Source organism: Bombyx mori, chromosome 4 (genome assembly GCF_030269925.1).
Source record: "Bombyx mori chromosome 4, ASM3026992v2".
NCBI classification, from domain to species: Eukaryota; Metazoa; Arthropoda; class Insecta; order Lepidoptera; family Bombycidae; genus Bombyx; species Bombyx mori.
Window position 1 is genome coordinate 1,072,546 of NC_085110.1, and position 17,213 is coordinate 1,089,758.

Here is a 17,213-nt window from a genome sequence, read left to right on the forward strand (position 1 = left end):
GCTAGGGTTCGTGTTAGCAACGTCGTCAGGTTTGAGCCCGGTGAGCTCATCTACTAGTTAAGGTTCCGCTGATATAGCCTCTCAAGGCTCTAAGATTAGGTAGGAAAAAAAAAACGCAATCAGTAGTCGGAACTATTCGAAGCAAAACAGCGAACGGATCACCTGAAGCGAAGCGGAAGAAGTGAATTGAAAATTTTAAAGTGTTTGTGAAGTGTTTTTTTTTGTTCTAAGTGCTAATACAGTTTTTATTTGTACTTTGGTGGAACATTTATTTATCCCGAACCCCAGCGCGTAACAAAACGAAAAGCAGCTTAAAACGTAAATGTCTTGTCCACATATTCTTTCATTGTCATCCGATTCTAAGAGCTATATTCAAAATTTCAGCCTCTAACTCACGAAGATGTTCAAGTAACCTCGTTACATTAGAACAGACTTATTATTACGTAGATGAGAACGAGTTAACGGAAGTGGCTGGTACTTTTTAGTTCGCAGGCAATCAAGCGGTCTACCATTTACATCGGAACTTCCGATTGTGTCGCTGCAAACATCGGCCGAAAGTGTTTTGTCTGCATGGGACAACATTAGCACTAACTACCCCATATGTTTCCGCGGGTTTTGTATAACACGATAATGAAGATGGGATAGCCGCTTTACATTGGACTGAGACTTCGACATTACATCTGTGGTTTTTTTTTATTGCTTAGGTGGGTGGACAATTTCACAGCCGACCTGGCGTTAAGTGGTTACTGGAGCTCATAGATATCTTACAATGTAAATGCGCCACCCACCTTGAGATAAAGTTCTAAGGTCTCAGTATAGTTGCAACGGCTGCCCCACCCTTCAAACCGAAACGCATTACTGCTTCACGGTAGAAATAGGCGGGGTATTGGTACCTACCCGTGCGGACTCACAAGAGGACCTACCGCCAGTAACTGTAATACCGTCATTCACTTTGTTACGTCTATGGACTCCGGTAACCACTTAAAATCAAGTGAGGGGCGTGCTCATACACTCATCAGAGCAAAAATAAATTAGAAATGGCGACTACTCATATGGGTGCACAATACATCCTGTCGCCGGTACCGATGGTCCGATAGGTGGTGCGACCTATGTGTGCTCGTAATTATATTTAAAAAAAATGAATCTGTCTAATGTATGTACGCGCATAACTTCAGAACGCCGGCAACAAATTGGATAATTCTTTTTTGTTGTTTGTTATTGAAAAAAACATTTAAAAAATGCGCCGAAAATGAGAAAATTTAAGAAAACATAACGACCTTAATATTAAATTTTTTAATTAAACATTATGGCGTTTGACATAACATAAGATAGAATGCATGCTGCAAATATCAGATTTGTATAAAAGAAAATTCAACAAAATCAATAGTAAATTTTAGTCCCCGAAGCGAAGTAAGGGCTGGTTGCTGGTTAGTAAAAATAATTAAAATAATTCTGGCTCTTTTTTTAAATTCAAATTTATTTTCCTAATATTTTTAGACACACATTTATCAACACGTATCACGTAATTACTAACGCTAAAACATTACATCTTACATTATTTTAGTCTTCAATGGACGGTTGCGTTTACCCTAATAATAATATAAATATTGCCATTAACAAGAAAAAAATTGAGATTCAATATTGTTTAATATCGAGATTAGACTTTTGTTTTAAAAATTCATTCATTTCTGCTTGGCAGGAAATAGTACGTAGGCAATCCATAGAGCAGGAATGTGTGGAACGGTGGTACTTACCCGAGTCGGGCCACTCTGTACTTTCACAGTTAAAAAAATACATAATATCGTCCATATCAATTTTCGAAATCATGACACAATAACACAAGACACAATAACGCCAGCGGTAGGCAGCGGCTTGGCTCTGCCCCTGGCATTGCTGATGTCCATGGGCGACGGTAACCACTCACCATCAGATGGGCCGTATGCTCGTCTGCCTACAAGGGCAATAAAAAAATAAAAATAATACCGCGAGCGAATTTTCTATTATTTTTTTAAAGAAAACAACGTAATGATAATATTATAACTGACGAACGGGTCAATGTCCTCACACGGATGTTGACAGACAGACAACGGTTTATTATCTATTGCTGTTTCAAATTTAATAATTGTCTCTTACACGTTGTAGACAGGTAAGTGTGACAAAACATTAAAAAACACAAATAAGTACAAAATATAACAGTAAAATAAATTGTGGGAATGTCTATTTTGTATATAAAAATAAAACTCAGCCTTGTGTAATCACCCTAAAATTGTTACAAAATGAACACGAACTATTACTATTACTTACATCTTCACGCGCGGTCAAACGACACAGAACGAAATCAAGATTTTTGAAATGAATCACTAAAAAATTGTATTGAGGAGCTAAAACAAATATTAATGTCGTAAAATTAACAAGTACCCACATTTAATGTAAAATTCAGTAAATGAGGAATATTTTAGATGCTCCGTGGTTTTGAACTTTTTTTTCTATTAATTAATTTTATAATAATTAAGAGGGCGCTGCGTCGGCGCGAGTCGAACTCGATAACATTTGAGTGATGTGAGTGATATCTTTACACCACACGTTATGAACATTTTACGTGTTAAATTACGACATTGTACTAAATAATATGATTGATATCTTGAATCAAGTCCACAAATGCCAATTATACAAAAAAATATTCTTAAAATTAATAAATCAGAATATATTTCTAGATACGAAGTAAGGCCTTTAGCACAATTTCTTTTTTTTTCCAATTTTAATTAAATTTTAAAAAATTTTTATGAATCACAAGACTATTTTTTCTGTAAATGCAATAAATCTAAATTTATAAGTTATCGTTCTAGTGAGTCTTAGTAATTATTTAAGATTAAAACACACAAAAGGCACTGTATACGGGGTGTACAATGATCGTTCCTGAAAGCGAATACGAAATGCAATAAAAAAACAAACGATAAATGCATTAGCTCGTGTTTCGTCCTAATCAAGCGCGGCGCGGGTCCCGCGTGCTCGGAGCGCGGTGGCGGCCGACTGTCGGCTTCGCTTTACATTGCGCGTCCAGAAAATTCGGGGAACATTTATGATTATTTAGTTCACCAATAATGCTTTATTTTAGAACAAATTTGGTCAGCATAAAAAACGTTATAGTGAGCCAACCTTAACACCGGTCACTCACATGCGCACGAATACGCAAACCCGCAAGTGTAGGACGACATTTGCAAATGATTATGCAAAGTTTTCGCTACATTCGTGGTTTTCCAAGCTGTGTTGGTTTTTTAACAGACCTCAAAGCGTGCGAACCGCGAACCTTCGCGTAGTCTCCCACATATTCGTTTGCCCAGTTGCGCCGACGATTGCGAAGGTAACGGACGTATACTATACGCCATTTTCATAGTTCGTGACGTCTACTGTGTAGCGTATCTTCATCAAAAGAAATCCCATAAAAACAGCATGGCTGAAATGATGTCTCGGAAAGAATTAAAAACTCTTTTTCTCTTCAATATTCTATTGACGAATTAAAAAGGAGGAGAAATTGGTGAGACATTCGTAAATAAGTGCAGGAGGAAGCGCAAACGGGTTCGCAAATTGAGTATGCGAACTCATTTGCACAGCCGCTAGGTTTGCGAATGAATGTTTGACGGCCCTTCACATGCGCGCAAACATTCGTACATTGTACGAATGTTTGCGCGCATGTGAAGGTCAGTGGCCGGCATAACATAGACATATGCTGTCGCGGACTTTTTTTAAGTTCTTTTGAAGGGAAACAATTCTGTCATACATTATTTTAGCAAAACTTTAATCGTTTCTGCAGCGCACGCAGCGGAAACTCTCAAAAGGAAAAAAATCCCGATTTTGAAACATTATTTATTGGTGCTCCGCTTGTATTGGTCTTAGCGTGATGTTATATAGCCTATAGCCTTCCTCAATAAATGAGCTATCTAACACTAAAATAATTTTTCACATTGGACCAGTAGTTCCTGAGATTAGCGCGTTCAAACAAACAAACTCTTCAGGTTTATAATATTAGTATAGATTTAGTAAATGCATCATCTCTGTGTACGACAGTAATTCATTCCTATTTCAGTTTCACGACCGATCTTCTTACACCCGGTATCTTCTTAAATTCTAATCCAATTGATTTGTATAAAATTCAGTTATAAATGGACGGACACACTTTTTCTATATTACAACTAGATTATACAAATCCGAATAGAGAAAATTCATTTTCATATGAAGCTGAATAATCGCTAGATTCAAACCAGAGATTCGAGGTTTTTATTTTCAGTTTCTTTAAAACAATATCTATTGAAAAAGGCCTTAGTCCAGACCGGCAAGATCAGTCCGACTTAAGTATGGCCCAAGTGAGATTGGTCTGCTCGATGTGGCTAAATTACTCCAGCATAAGCTCGAAGTGAACGACCCCTAGCTTCTCCCGGCGGTCGTACCTGATGTTCTTGGCCCAGGCGCGACACTCGATGTTCAGTATTATGCCAGCTGAAAGGAAGGTATTTTAATTTTTTTTAAGTGTCAACGCACGGTATTCTAGGACACTGGTCGAAGTTTAAACTGCATTTATTATTAATCGACTGTCCCAGTAATGCCGGTTGATGATAGCAATTTGCTGCCCATTCTCTTGCAAATCCCTCAGTCGCTTTACTACACCCTCGGGAAGAGATTGGAGATGCTACTTTAGCCTGACACCACTCGGCCACAAGACACATCAAAGTTAACTTACTTTTAGGAGATTGAAGATGTATGGCCACGAGCGGACTCAAATATCCCTCCGCGTTTTCGTAGGGATAGAAATATCCCGGGAAACCAGGGTAAGGCAGGTAGCTGATGGGGCCCAACATCTCCCTGTCGGCCGGGGTCTCGCCTTGGCACGACACCCACACCATGTTGGCCTGTGGACCAATCGTTCACTTTGATGCTTTGCACTACCACACGTGACAAGGACCTATATAAAGTCCTTCGATGCAATACTGACATAGTCCCGGTTGTTGGCGGTGGCGTTCGTGATGTAGGAGACCAGGTCGTCGGGCATGTCGCGCGGGAGGCTCGCCAGGTCGTCGAAGAACTCGGGCCGCCAGCCGTAGATCCTGCAACATTCCGCGTGCGCTCTGAGCACAGTGCCAGTATGGGACGACAACGGCGGTATTGATATCATGATGTCATTGGACCGCGGGGGTCCAGAGGTGTATTGTGGTCTACTGGCGGAAGGACGTATTATGGGCCGGCACGAGTGGGGAACACCATGCCGCATCAATCCTGAGTTCCGGTTTGAAGGGTGGGGGCAGCTAAAACACGAGTGGAGCTTGGCCTCATGTCCCAAAGTGATTGGTGGAATTTACTTTATGATGGACTAAATTAGACCATTGATACCAAGTGTAGTGTCGGACAAGCGCTTTCTCTTCGAGTATTATACAAGGACATTAAGTTCACGAAACAGCGTTAACTCGCATGGGTAGGCGGCAACAGATTTTCTTTTTTATTGCTTAGATGGGTGGACGAGCTCACGACCCACCTGGTGTTGTGGTTAGCGTATCGCATAGAGAACTACAACGTAAATGCACCACCCACCTTGAGATATAAGTTCTAAGGTCTCAAGTATAGTTACAACGGCTACCCCACCCTTCAAGCCGAAACGCATTACTGCTTCACGGCAGAAATAGGCGGGGTGTTGGTACCTATCCGTGCGGATTCAAGAGGTCCTACCACCAGTAAAAAGTGTCTCTGTCTAAACAGTCTCTGTCGCGAAGCTGTCACGTGTTCCGGTGCTCACCAGCTACTATATCGCTCTGTCTACTCCTCCGAGCTAATCAATCGCGATATTCTGTCGGAACGGTAGAATCGTCTTGGTCATTAACTATGAAGAACCAACCTAGATATATCTAGTTTTAATTGTTAATCCATCCATTTAGGGCAAAATAACTTACTTAGTACAAATGCAATTGAAACCTCATTAGGACGTGGGAAGATACCTTCACGTCATGTGACCCCTGTGTGCTCAAGGAACCATGTTCCATGAACATGAACCCAACATGTGTTAGGGTGTGATCTGATCCCTTTCTCTCTCTCTCTCTCTGATCAGCCCATTTACACAAACAGGATTCTCAACAATGAACAGAGTGAATTTAAAATAAATTACCTATTAAGCTTCAGGAAGATGCAAGGTGAAGACTTGTGGAAGGAGAAGTGATTCTCTTCAATGCAAGGATCCCAGCTTCGGATGTCTACGTCACAGACCTTGCCAGGGGGAGGTGGATTCCTAAAGTCACAGTTGAAAATATTCTGACCCGTGCCTGCCGTCTGCCCTTTCTTCTTGTATACTAAAATTTGAAATTCATGGATCAATTTGAAATTGTCACATTTGTACCGCAAGGCATACTGTAAAATTTATGTAAAATTTATGTAAAATCATAAAATTTACAGTTTATCTAATTTTATATATTTATCTAGTAACAAAAGATTTAACAAAAGTCCACTGCTGGACAAGGGCCTCCATCAAGGCTTGCCACAATAACAGATCCTGTGAATGTATAAATCTAGTGGTTTTTACGGATGTTCCATTATAACTACTGAACCATGCATCCAATTGACTTGAAACTTGATATCCATGTAGAAAATACATGTACTTAATGGATAGGCTAATGAGTGTTGGACTCCCTACACCAGTTGCGGGGGCGTTAATGATGAGAATCTTTGTGGGGGTGAGAAATAATAATGTTAATTTTAAATGCCCAGCGAAGCGGACGAGTACAGCTGGTCTTCTAATATACATCTACATCTTCTATTATAGATCTAGTATTATAGTTTATTATCTGGACATACACAATTCACTGTTAGTTTTTATAGATAATAAATGAAAAAAAAAGGTAAAATATTGATCGTACCTGACAAGAAATCAATCAGCTGGTCTTCCCAAAATTTATAGCTTTCATATCCTGTTCCCTTGTAATATATTAGTGTACTCCTTACATCAGCGGGAAGGGGTCGGAAGCCCAAGCCTGGACTTGTACCAATCACACTGTACTCCTGTTGGAGACGAGGTACTCGGGGGTTAATGAACTGTTGCAGGAATGTCACCATGCAGATTGCAAACAGAGCTATGAGTGCTGCATAGAATATCGTATAGAAGACCAAGATCTTAGCTGTGGAAAATAGCGTATTAATTGTACTTCTAATATATTTAATACTGTATATTTAACCTAAGCATAGATAGAGATAATGTCATGCCTATTTTCTACTAAATATTTGTTTAACTATTTATTTCTTTGTTCCTTTCAAATGACTATTTGAAAGGCACAAAAATTGAGGGCATTAAAATTGAGTAAAATGTTTTTTCAAATTACACATTAATTGTATTGTTTTCAATTACATCACATGTGTAGTTTCTACTATAATTTCTACTGGACAGTCTATTTTAGTCCATTTTCTAATACCCAATAACAATAGGCAACACATAACATCTATAACATAGTTTATTCATATTTTTTTTTTATTTTATTAATATTAATATATATGAAAAAATGTATATCCATGATTTCAGTACTATAAGAGTTGTGTTTATTGAATGCATTTTACTTAATGTATTTTCATTGCCAATCGCACTTAAAAAATCAACTCCAATCTCGCATCTGAGCTAACACTCACAACTATATTTTATTACATACTATCCTACAGCTCAAATGATGATGACTCTTTCTCATAAATGTCGAATAGGGCATATCAAAGATACTGCCTACATCTATTAAAAGCAATGAATTCTAGTTTGAAAATTTGGATTAAAAATAATACAACTATATACATCAGCAAAGAATTTGCTGTCAGATTTTGTGTTACTAGTTCAGTTTTAAATGACTGCCTGCCTATCTTGAAACTTGAGCATTAAATTTGCAATTGTATTGAAACAATGGGTACTGGAGAGGTACTTTAAATATTATGTACCTAAACTTAACAGCTGCCAGAGTATTATTGTACTACCAAACCAGACTGGACAGCACCGGAATACCCACAAAGCAATAATTTTCACTGATTATATATGCATGGTTTGAACCTTTCTGTCTTTGAAGAATGCTCAAAATAAGATGTACTTATTTTCTACTGGCTGTAGGACGTCTTAGGAATCCGCACCGGTCTGTACCACAAACTTGCCTATTTCTGCCGTGAAGCAATAATACGTGTCGTTTGAGGGGTGGGGCAGCCGTTGTAACTATACTGAGACCTTAGAACTTAGGTAAGTGGCAGCATTTACGTTGTAGATGTCTATGAGCTCGTCCATCCACCTAAGCAATAAAAAAAAGGGAAATCAATAAAGTCATAAATATACACAATTTTGAGCAAAAAAACTACTAAAAAGTTGGTTTGAACAAATAAGGTTTCTAAAGAGGATTAAAGATTCACTGTGTGGGCTTAAGTCACAAATCTATCAGAGTATAATAATCTTTAATTAATTAAATTAGTGACTGGAGGTCACCTTCCTTCTAGCCTATTTCTGTCAAATAAAAATTTATAATGTATAATTTATAATTTGCTGGTAGGGCATTTTAAGACCCTACCAGCCTGCCTATTTCTCCCATTAAGCAGTAATGTTCAGTTTGAAGGGTAGGACAGCCGTTATCCTGTAAAAAAGTGAGACAATTTGTGCCTAAAGAAGGGTAGCAGCATTGACATGGTTGACATCTATGGGATCTGGTGACCACTTGAAAACCAGATGGGCCATTAAAACATCATAGCACCCACCTTAGGAAAAAAAAAATTATGTATTAATATCATATAAAACAGTCGAAGAGCAAAGAACTACCCACTCTTTTTGTATAGTAAATTAATAAAGGTACCTATTTTTTTGTTTGTTTTGTTGAACTGTGTGTTTTTTTGATGACCTGTTTCACTATAATTTTAGAGACTATGCCCTGTAGACAAACATGTTACCATCTTGAATGAAGAGGCTGGCTTGAGGAAGCCACGAAAGCTTGCACAGGTGGATGCCATATACAGTCGTGGTCAACTAATTAGGGACATTTAAGATAGTAAAGGGCTATAACCGGTTATGTACATTTAAATATAAAACCCTATTGATTTCTCAGCACCTATTATTTGCATAATGTGGTCCGATTATTATGCTATAAATGTCTGTAAATAAAAGATTTAATAAATAGAAAAAGTATTTAATATCAAAGATGAAACATGTATTAAATATTAAGGTACAATTCTGTAGTGGACATTTAATTAAGGACAGTAAAGTAAAATGAAAAATACAGTTACACAAAACTTATAACCTTCAGTGTTATAATATTTTTAACAGCTCCGTTTTATTACGTGTAAATTCAGTACCCAGTAGCAAAACCTTTGTTAGTAATTACCGCTTGACACCGATGTGGCATAGACATTATCAGTTTCTGACATGTTTCGACAGGAATGTTTGCCCATGCCTGACGAAAAGCTTCATGAAGTTCATCCAAATTTGTATTACGATAAGTGGCAGCTTTTTTCTTGATTTCGTGCCAAAGGTGCTCAATTGGGTTGAGGTCCGGGCTATTTGCTGGCCAATTTAGCACCGATACAAACTGATTGGTAAGAAACGACTTGACTGAATGGGCGGTATGTTTCGGGTCGTTATCCTGCTGAAACGTCCATATAATAGGGAGATGCTCCTCAGCATAGGGAAGCATAGTTTCTTCCAATATTGTCGTGTATTGATGTTGGTCTAAGTTACCCTAAACTTTCCTCACAGGTCCCACTCCACGTCCAGAAAATGAACCCCATATTTTAATGTTTCCACCGCCATGTTTCACCTGTTTTTTTGTGAATCTTGGATTCATTTCCGCTTTTACAGGACGCCGTACATATTGCCTTCCATCTGAAGAAATCAAATTAACCTTGGTTTCGTCAGAGAAAAGTACATGTTGCCATTGGGCGTAGGTCCAATGTCCATATTTACGTGCAAATGCCAAACGAGCATTTCTATGTTCTTTCTTCAACAACGGTACTTTGCGAGCCACTCTTCCGAACAACCCTGCTTCTACCAAACGTCGTCGAACGGTCCTCGCAGATACACCGGCTCTTTCGTTTGCCCCAAACACTTCGTGTTTAATTAAAATAGAGCCTAGAAACGGATCTTTCTAAGCTAACCTGGTTATCATTTTATCTTCTTGCGGAGTCGGTTTTCTCGATCTTTTTGTTCAGGACACGTTTAAAGCTGTGTTATAGCGCTTGAAATGTTGCACTGCATTGCATATCATAGTTTTTGAACAATTTAAATGTTGTGCTATCCTTCGGTATGACCAACCACACTCGACAAACTTCATGATAATTTTTCGTAGTGTCGGATCGCAACTTTTATTTTTGCCCATTTTTCTTCAAAATAATTCTCAAAACTTAAAATAAAAAATCGGGATTGCCGTCAAAACGACCACTAAACAATAAGAAAAGAAACAAAAAAGTATTAAAATTCCAATTTTTAAATTAGAACGAATTATACCTCAGTGTCCCTAATTAAATGGCCAGCCAGCATTCTTTGAACCAATAGCACTATGATATTGTATCAGCTATACTGTAAAGAGGTTTAATGTTTAAGAAGTTGTTATTGTTTGTATAATCGCGCATATAAATGAATAATTACACTTACATGTAAAAGATATGGAATATTGCTAAGACTCGTTGGAAAATAAAAAAAATATTCACAATTTGGCTTAACTAGAGATTGTCCCTAATTAGTTGACCACGACTGTATGTACCTGCCTATATCTTTATGGGCTCACTACTACGCTTAGATTTGGCGACATTTTTACGTAGTTCAATTCCATTTGTAGTATACTGTAATTCAGTACGTCGGCCACTGAGTAAATCAACTATTATTACCAGTTGTGATTCAGTTTTACGGGTAGAACAGCAATGCAATAAAGACTACGATCTTGTGTCTCAGAGAAGATGGTGGCAATCATGCAATAAAAATAAATGCTTTTTATTGTATTAAGTTAAAGAATATGTACTACTAATAAGTTAATAACAAAAGTGGCACTGCAGCTTACCCCAAATTTATTTTATTTTTCTGTTTTCATAGTCTAGGTTTTGAAATTAGATAAAATTGTTCGTATTATACAACATAAAATATAGATTTTATGTTAAAAGTCATATATTTTAAAACTCTTCAGCCACGCCCAACGTGAAATAGTAACACAATATATCTGATCTTATAAGTCTTTTCTACATAATAAACAAGCGATAATTCTTATATTAAAAATCGAATTTCATTAAATGTTAATGAATAAGTTTTTACTTACACCAGCTTTCAGGAGTGCGACCTAAAATAGTACCAGTCTCATCATTATGCAGAAAATCACTGAATTTGTGTTGAAAACTCTTTCGGGGCGGCTTGGTGTCCATTTGGAATTCTTCGAGCTTCGGATTTCTTAACATTTCATTTATTTTTTATTTCTTTACTTCTTGAAATCATCTAACATATATAGACAAAACACTCACAACCTGCCCTGTAGAGCGTTATTTAAAATGAACTTAACTTTTTTTTAAAGGGATTTTATGACCTGGTAACTAAGACCCTTAGGTTAAAATAAACTTAAGCTAACTGCCAACAACTATAGTGCTGTGACCATAGATATACCATAGTTAATACACTCGCGACAATGAGATTCGCTGAAAAGATCACGTCGCTAATATACTCGATTCAGGAAGGGCCGATTCGCCTTGAAAACGTAACCATACAGGTTCAGGAATCGGCAACTTTTTTTTGTATTTAAGAAATGTGAGAGCCAATTTCACTATCGTCATACAAACATAAATTAATATCATATGCGGGCCTTTTATTGAACTTCACTACTCACATCGTTTTCTTGAGATCTTGAGATCTCGAGAGATCTCAAGATCTCGATCGTAACAAATTGAACAATGCAGTGCACGTTGCACGGTGCCACCCACCTAGCGGGACTACGAATGGTGATTTTATAATTCTTAAAAGTACAAATAGGTAGTGTTAATAACGATTGATTTCGTACTTGAGAAAGTCCACAGGTGTAAGCAATATCTGACCTATTTTTGCGTCTAAGCACTCATGCATTTCGATATGAAAGGTGAGGCAGCCGTTGTACAATACAATTACATCGTAAGATTAGTGATGGCATTCACGTTGAGATGTTTATGAATTCCGGGAACCACCTTAGAATTTTTGGTGGGAACGCGAGAAGTGAAGTTGTGTGATTTGTTTTATTTTGTCCATTTAGTGTTTCTTCAGGTTTAAATGTGTAATAGCGGTGGTTTAATAACCGTTTAGTATCTGTGAAAGTGCATAAATTTGGGAAAATGAAACAAAGCCGCTGAACGTAACTTCTCGGGATCCTCCAAAAACTCCACTGAAAAAGTTTCAGTAAATAATCACCATTTTACTAAGAATCTCATTTCATCTCAATTCATGCTATGTTTCATATTAATCAACTTCATTTCATTTCATAAAATAATTTACATTAAAAAAAAAGCTTTCATTAAAATTAAAATAAGACTTCACCTAAAAGTCTTAGTTACCAGGTCATAAAATCCTTTATAAAAAAAACCTTGACATTAATCACAGATTATACACCTAAGCAACCATAGATGAAACCATGGAGTTAATAAGTACCTACAACGATGAAACACATAATATTTGAGTTAGGGATGTCCGAAATGCAATAAAGTATCGATATATATCGTATCGATCTTTTTTGAAAATATCAATAACGATATATTATTATTAAAAAATATCGATGTATCGATATATCGGTATGATTTGACAGAGAATATTCGTGCTAATCAATCATCATCATTTTTAATAAATCAAGAACTATTAAGGAATTTTAATTATTGATTACTCCAACCAATTTTTATCTGATACAGACATAAGAAAAACTCTTTAATTTATGTGCTCGGCTGTAAGCCGACTTCTCTTGTTGGATATTGTGAGATTTACAGCAGATGCCACTCTCTCTGAGGAAACCAAGGACGTAGGCGATATCAAATATTTTAGAACGATGTCGGAAAGGACTGGGGTAAAAAGGCGACAATCAAACCAGAATTTTGTTGGATTCTCTTTTCTAGGTATTATAGGAAATTCTATAAGTTTTCATGAAATTTTATAAAATTTGATGAAACTTTATGAAATTTCATGAAATTTCATGACATTTTATGAACTTCAATTTCAGGAAGTTTCATGACATTTCATGAAGTTTCATCAAATTTCATAAAAAAAAAAATCCCGGGTACACATTTAATAAACGTTTGTTGGTCTGAAAAAATTATCGATTTTCATACCTTTTCGATACTTGGAATTTTATATCGATACATCGATGTATCGAAGTATAAAAAGTATAAAATATCGCTCAAAAATATCGATACATTGAAAAAATAATATCGATATTTCGATGTATCGATATTTTTTCAACAAGCTTAATTTGAGTGCAACTGAGACCTAACTAAGCACTGTAAGATTGTGAAAAATTTATAATGTGTAGCAATTTTATAAATTAGACACATTGATGCAGCATTGTATTGCTGTATTTGTAAATAATTTATTACAATTTGCATTTTATTCATTTTAAGTTGTTATTAGAGTGTACATAACATGGCTTCATTTCATAAAGTTATTGTGATCATTGGTTTTCTTTCGTTATTCCATACAGCTTTCTCAGCTACACAACGTAAGTGTGATTTAAATGTTAAATAATTGTTTTTTTTTTGGTAAATAGTGCTAATATAAACTTATGTTTGCCTTCTAGATCGATCATATTTGAGGATCACGTCACAAGAGTTTACCACGTTACCATTGGATGTAAGTTCAGAATTTACCTTACTTTTTGGAAAGTTTTATATACATAATAATAATATATTAAAAAAAAGTATAATGAAGGAAAAGAATTAAATATGTTTCATGTTTTACCTTTTTTAGATTGTCATCCAAGCTGTGGTCAGTTTGTTTGCTGTCATGTGGGGAGTGTTGAATGTGGCGGGTAATCTTCGCGAAATACCAGCTGCTGCTGAATTAAATGCTATCAAATGGGAGACACAGAACAATCTTCCCTCATTTTATATCTTCAATCACAGAGGGAAGGCATTATCTTATGATTATGTTCCCACACCAACTAAAGCAGATCTAGAAAATCTAGAATGACTAAGAGTATAAAAAAATTAAAAATAGAATAATTCTGCACATTTTGCATTTGTTACATTTTAAAGATTGTTAAATTTTGCCATATCAAACAGATTGTTAATGATAATGATGTTATGTTATTTGGTAATATTACAAGTGACAGTTAAAGCAATTAGAAAAGTTGTATTATTGTTACTTACGAGAGCTATAAATTTAAGCATAATATTTATTTGAATTGTCATTAAACTACATAACTAAATTGGCAAAATTTTCATTAGTTTATTTAAAACAAATCTTATATGATTGGTTTCAATTGGTTGGAGTGAAGTGTACTTTTACAGGTAGTTTGGGCAATTTAAGTGTTCCATCTTTATTGTAAATAAAAGCTATTATTTACTAAAAAAATATTTTATTATATCAATTATATTATATTAATAATTGTTTATTTCATAATTAAATCATAAAATAAACAATTATTAATAAATAAGATAATTTTCATATCAATATAAGGCCTTGTGGTCTTTTAAGCGGGTAAACAGTTATACATTTAGAATACTTTTCCAGAGTAGATAATTCACATTGGTCAATGACCATAACTTATTATCATAAATATCCATAGCAGTGTTTATATGTGTTTAGGAAATTGTTACAATTATGAGTTGTTTGTGTAATAATGTTATTAAAATGGATAATATCTAATATTAAAACATTGTTACAATACAAGCAAAGTAGATTTGATCGAAATGTGTTTTGCTTTACAAACTTGCCACAAGCAACAGAATACCTTTGCATTAGTATCCTCCTCATACTGTGTCCAAATGAACAATAGAAAAAATTTATATATATAGCATGTTTTCTATTTCTTTGCAGGCCTGGCATTTTTTTAAATCTGGTAGCTCAGACAACAGTCAAAGAATTTTAATAACATTTTAAGTCATCACAACGGTATCAAAGCCGCTGCCTATTGTATAATATTGGAGTGTTTTGAGATATGAGCTGCCGAGCGAGCGATATTTTGCTTTCAGATACGAGCTATTTGACATCAAGCAAGCTTATGAAACAAACTTGTATCTCGAGGTACCACTGTATTTGGTGCAAATATTATGGAGCCTTGAACAAGCAGTTACCTGATCGTTATTTTGTTGAAATCAAAGTATTAAGAATAAGCACAAGGTGTGTTTTTTAAAAAGAAAATAAAAACCAGATTAAAATATTATTTTATATTAAACTTAACTTACATCTAGATAGTTTGTGTATGCAACAAGTTTAGCTTTAAATCTGCAAAATATGTTCAGTTTTGTTATTAAACAATTTATATTTTGGTTGTTTTTTATTATACATATTATTATATATTTAATGTATAAATGTAATAAAATGTATTAAATCTGGAATCCAACTTCTTTTCACGCACACTTTCAAGTTTTCTTCTTAAAAATACCAGACACCTGGCAAATATCCATACACAGAATTTTGGACACTGTAGGTCTGCTGCAGGTCCATGGGCTATCTTCTGCCTCCTCTGAATCCACCACCCCTGCCTCCGCCGCCTCTTCCGAAACCACCGCCGCCGCCTCTACCGAAGCCTCCACCGCCACCTCTACCGAAGCCACCGCCTCCTCCACGACCACCGCCTCCTCTGCCAAATCCACCGCCGCTGCCGCCGCCACCAAATCCACCTCCACCTCTGCCACCACGACCGCCTCGGCCTCCTCTACCACCTCCCGCGCCTCTCTTTGCCCCAGGCGGTTGTGGCAAAAATCTTTTCAAAGGTAGCAACTTCGCGGGATCAATGAAAAATTGCTGCCCTTCCTTGAAACTCTTGGCTTTGACATTTTCTCCTAATTTGACTGACACAAAGTAATCTCGTAGATTGCCAAATATCTCGTCAATTTTGCCGATTTGTTCTTTGTTTTCGAGGAATATAGGCGCGTTGAAATACGGCACGTCTTCAATGTCTACTTTGCAGACTAGATCGTCTTGAACGGTCCAACCATAATGTCCGAGCGGAATAACAGCCTCGGGCGGTCCAGCATCTTGGTAACGACCTCCGCCACCACCACCCCCTCGACCGCGGCCTCCGCCAAATCCACCACGGCCACCGCGCCCTCCGCCACCGCCTCGTCCTCCTCCGCCGCCATATCCACCACGGCCTCCAAATCCACCACGTCCTCCACCGCCGCCTCCTCTACCGCGGAACGACATGTTTTAATTAACAATTACCAAAGTTATTATTTATAACCTCAAACTATGCGTATTGTCGCAATTCACAACATGCACGAAGTTTTGACAAGTTTATGAATGAAGGCATAGATAAATGAGATAAAAGAAATTAAGGGATTTTATGACTCGGACCAAGACCTTTAGGTCAAGCCTTATTTTAATTTTTATTTTATTTCTATGAAAAATGATAATAGGTATGAAGTGAAATGAAATGAAATAAGATGAGGTGATATGGTATGAAATATAATCTCAGCAAAATGGTGGTCATTTACTGAGATTTTTTCAGTGGACTTTTTGGAAGATTCCGAGAAGTTACGTTGAGCGGCTTTGTTTGATTTTCCCACATTTGTGCACTTTCACAGATACTAAGCAGTTAATAAACCACCGCTGTTACACATTTAAACATGAAGAAACATTAAATAGACAAAATAAAACAAATCACACAACTTCACTCCTCGCGTTCCCGCCACAAAGTCAGATAAATTAGAATTTTACATACCTATTTGAGAATGAAGGTGCGGTCATAGATGATACACCTAACTACCGAATGACAAAGCGAAAGACATCCACGCTGTTATTTCTGTTACTAAGAACGGTGAGCACGGTAAACCTAGTGTTAGTGGTTACTGAAGCCCCTTGACATCGCAACGACAATACTGCCGCCCCTTTTGGGACATGAGGTCGCAGTCTCAATTATATAGTTACCTATATAGCTCACCTACACGTCTATCCTGCCCTTCAAACGTAGTATTATCTAGCTATTGATTCGTCCCTACCAATTGTAATTAAGCAAATTATAATTTTTGCGGTTTGGATCGTCTTTACCTGATGTTCTGCATAATTAAAACTACATACTTTTGCG

At 36.6% G+C, this 17,213-nt stretch overlaps 3 protein-coding genes across 3 annotated transcripts; 1 reads left to right on the plus strand and 2 right to left on the minus strand.

Annotated features, from left to right (window-relative positions):
- Positions 1 to 1,457: 1,457 nt before the first annotated feature.
- On the minus strand, positions 1,458 to 11,589 carry LOC101746152 (sodium/potassium-transporting ATPase subunit beta-2). Its single transcript, XM_004929095.5, has 6 exons — positions 11,283 to 11,589; positions 6,894 to 7,151; positions 6,149 to 6,329; positions 4,988 to 5,099; positions 4,736 to 4,904; positions 1,458 to 4,494 (listed from the first exon to the last, which is right to left on the minus strand). Exons 1-6 carry the CDS (start codon positions 11,416 to 11,418, stop codon positions 4,391 to 4,393), a joined length of 960 nt encoding a protein of 319 aa, XP_004929152.2. The 5' UTR covers positions 11,419 to 11,589; the 3' UTR covers positions 1,458 to 4,390.
- Positions 11,590 to 13,453: 1,864 nt separating this feature from the next.
- LOC692911 (transmembrane protein) lies at positions 13,454 to 14,806 on the plus strand (the record flags this gene model as incomplete). Its single annotated transcript, NM_001046754.1, is given in 3 exon segments — positions 13,454 to 13,682; positions 13,761 to 13,813; positions 13,931 to 14,806. Coding segments are annotated over 3 exon segments (351 nt in total). The 3' UTR covers positions 14,153 to 14,806.
- Positions 14,807 to 15,336: 530 nt separating this feature from the next.
- LOC101746301 (probable H/ACA ribonucleoprotein complex subunit 1) lies at positions 15,337 to 16,821 on the minus strand. The gene has a single exon (XM_004929096.5). The coding sequence runs from the start codon at positions 16,331 to 16,333 to the stop codon at positions 15,635 to 15,637; it is 699 nt and encodes a 232-aa protein (XP_004929153.2). The 5' UTR covers positions 16,334 to 16,821; the 3' UTR covers positions 15,337 to 15,634.
- Positions 16,822 to 17,213: the final 392 nt, after the last annotated feature.

What these genes read in the sequence shown, in the direction of transcription:
- LOC101746301 (XM_004929096.5), bottom strand. Translation starts at nt 16,333, where the DNA reads ATGTCGTTCCGCGGTAGAGGAGGCGGCGGTGGAGGACGTGGTGGATTT.
- LOC101746152 (XM_004929095.5), bottom strand. Translation starts at nt 11,418, where the DNA reads ATGTTAAGAAATCCGAAGCTCGAAGAATTCCAAATGGACACCAAGCCG. An exon ending in CCGCCAACAACCGGGACTAT is followed by an intron (nt 4,905 to 4,987) that starts GTCAGTATTGCA and finishes ATTGGTCCACAG; the next exon opens with GCCAACATGGTGTGGGTGTC. An exon ending in ACATCTTCAATCTCCTAAAA is followed by an intron (nt 4,495 to 4,735) that starts GTAAGTTAACTT and finishes CCTTCCTTTCAG; the next exon opens with CTGGCATAATACTGAACATC.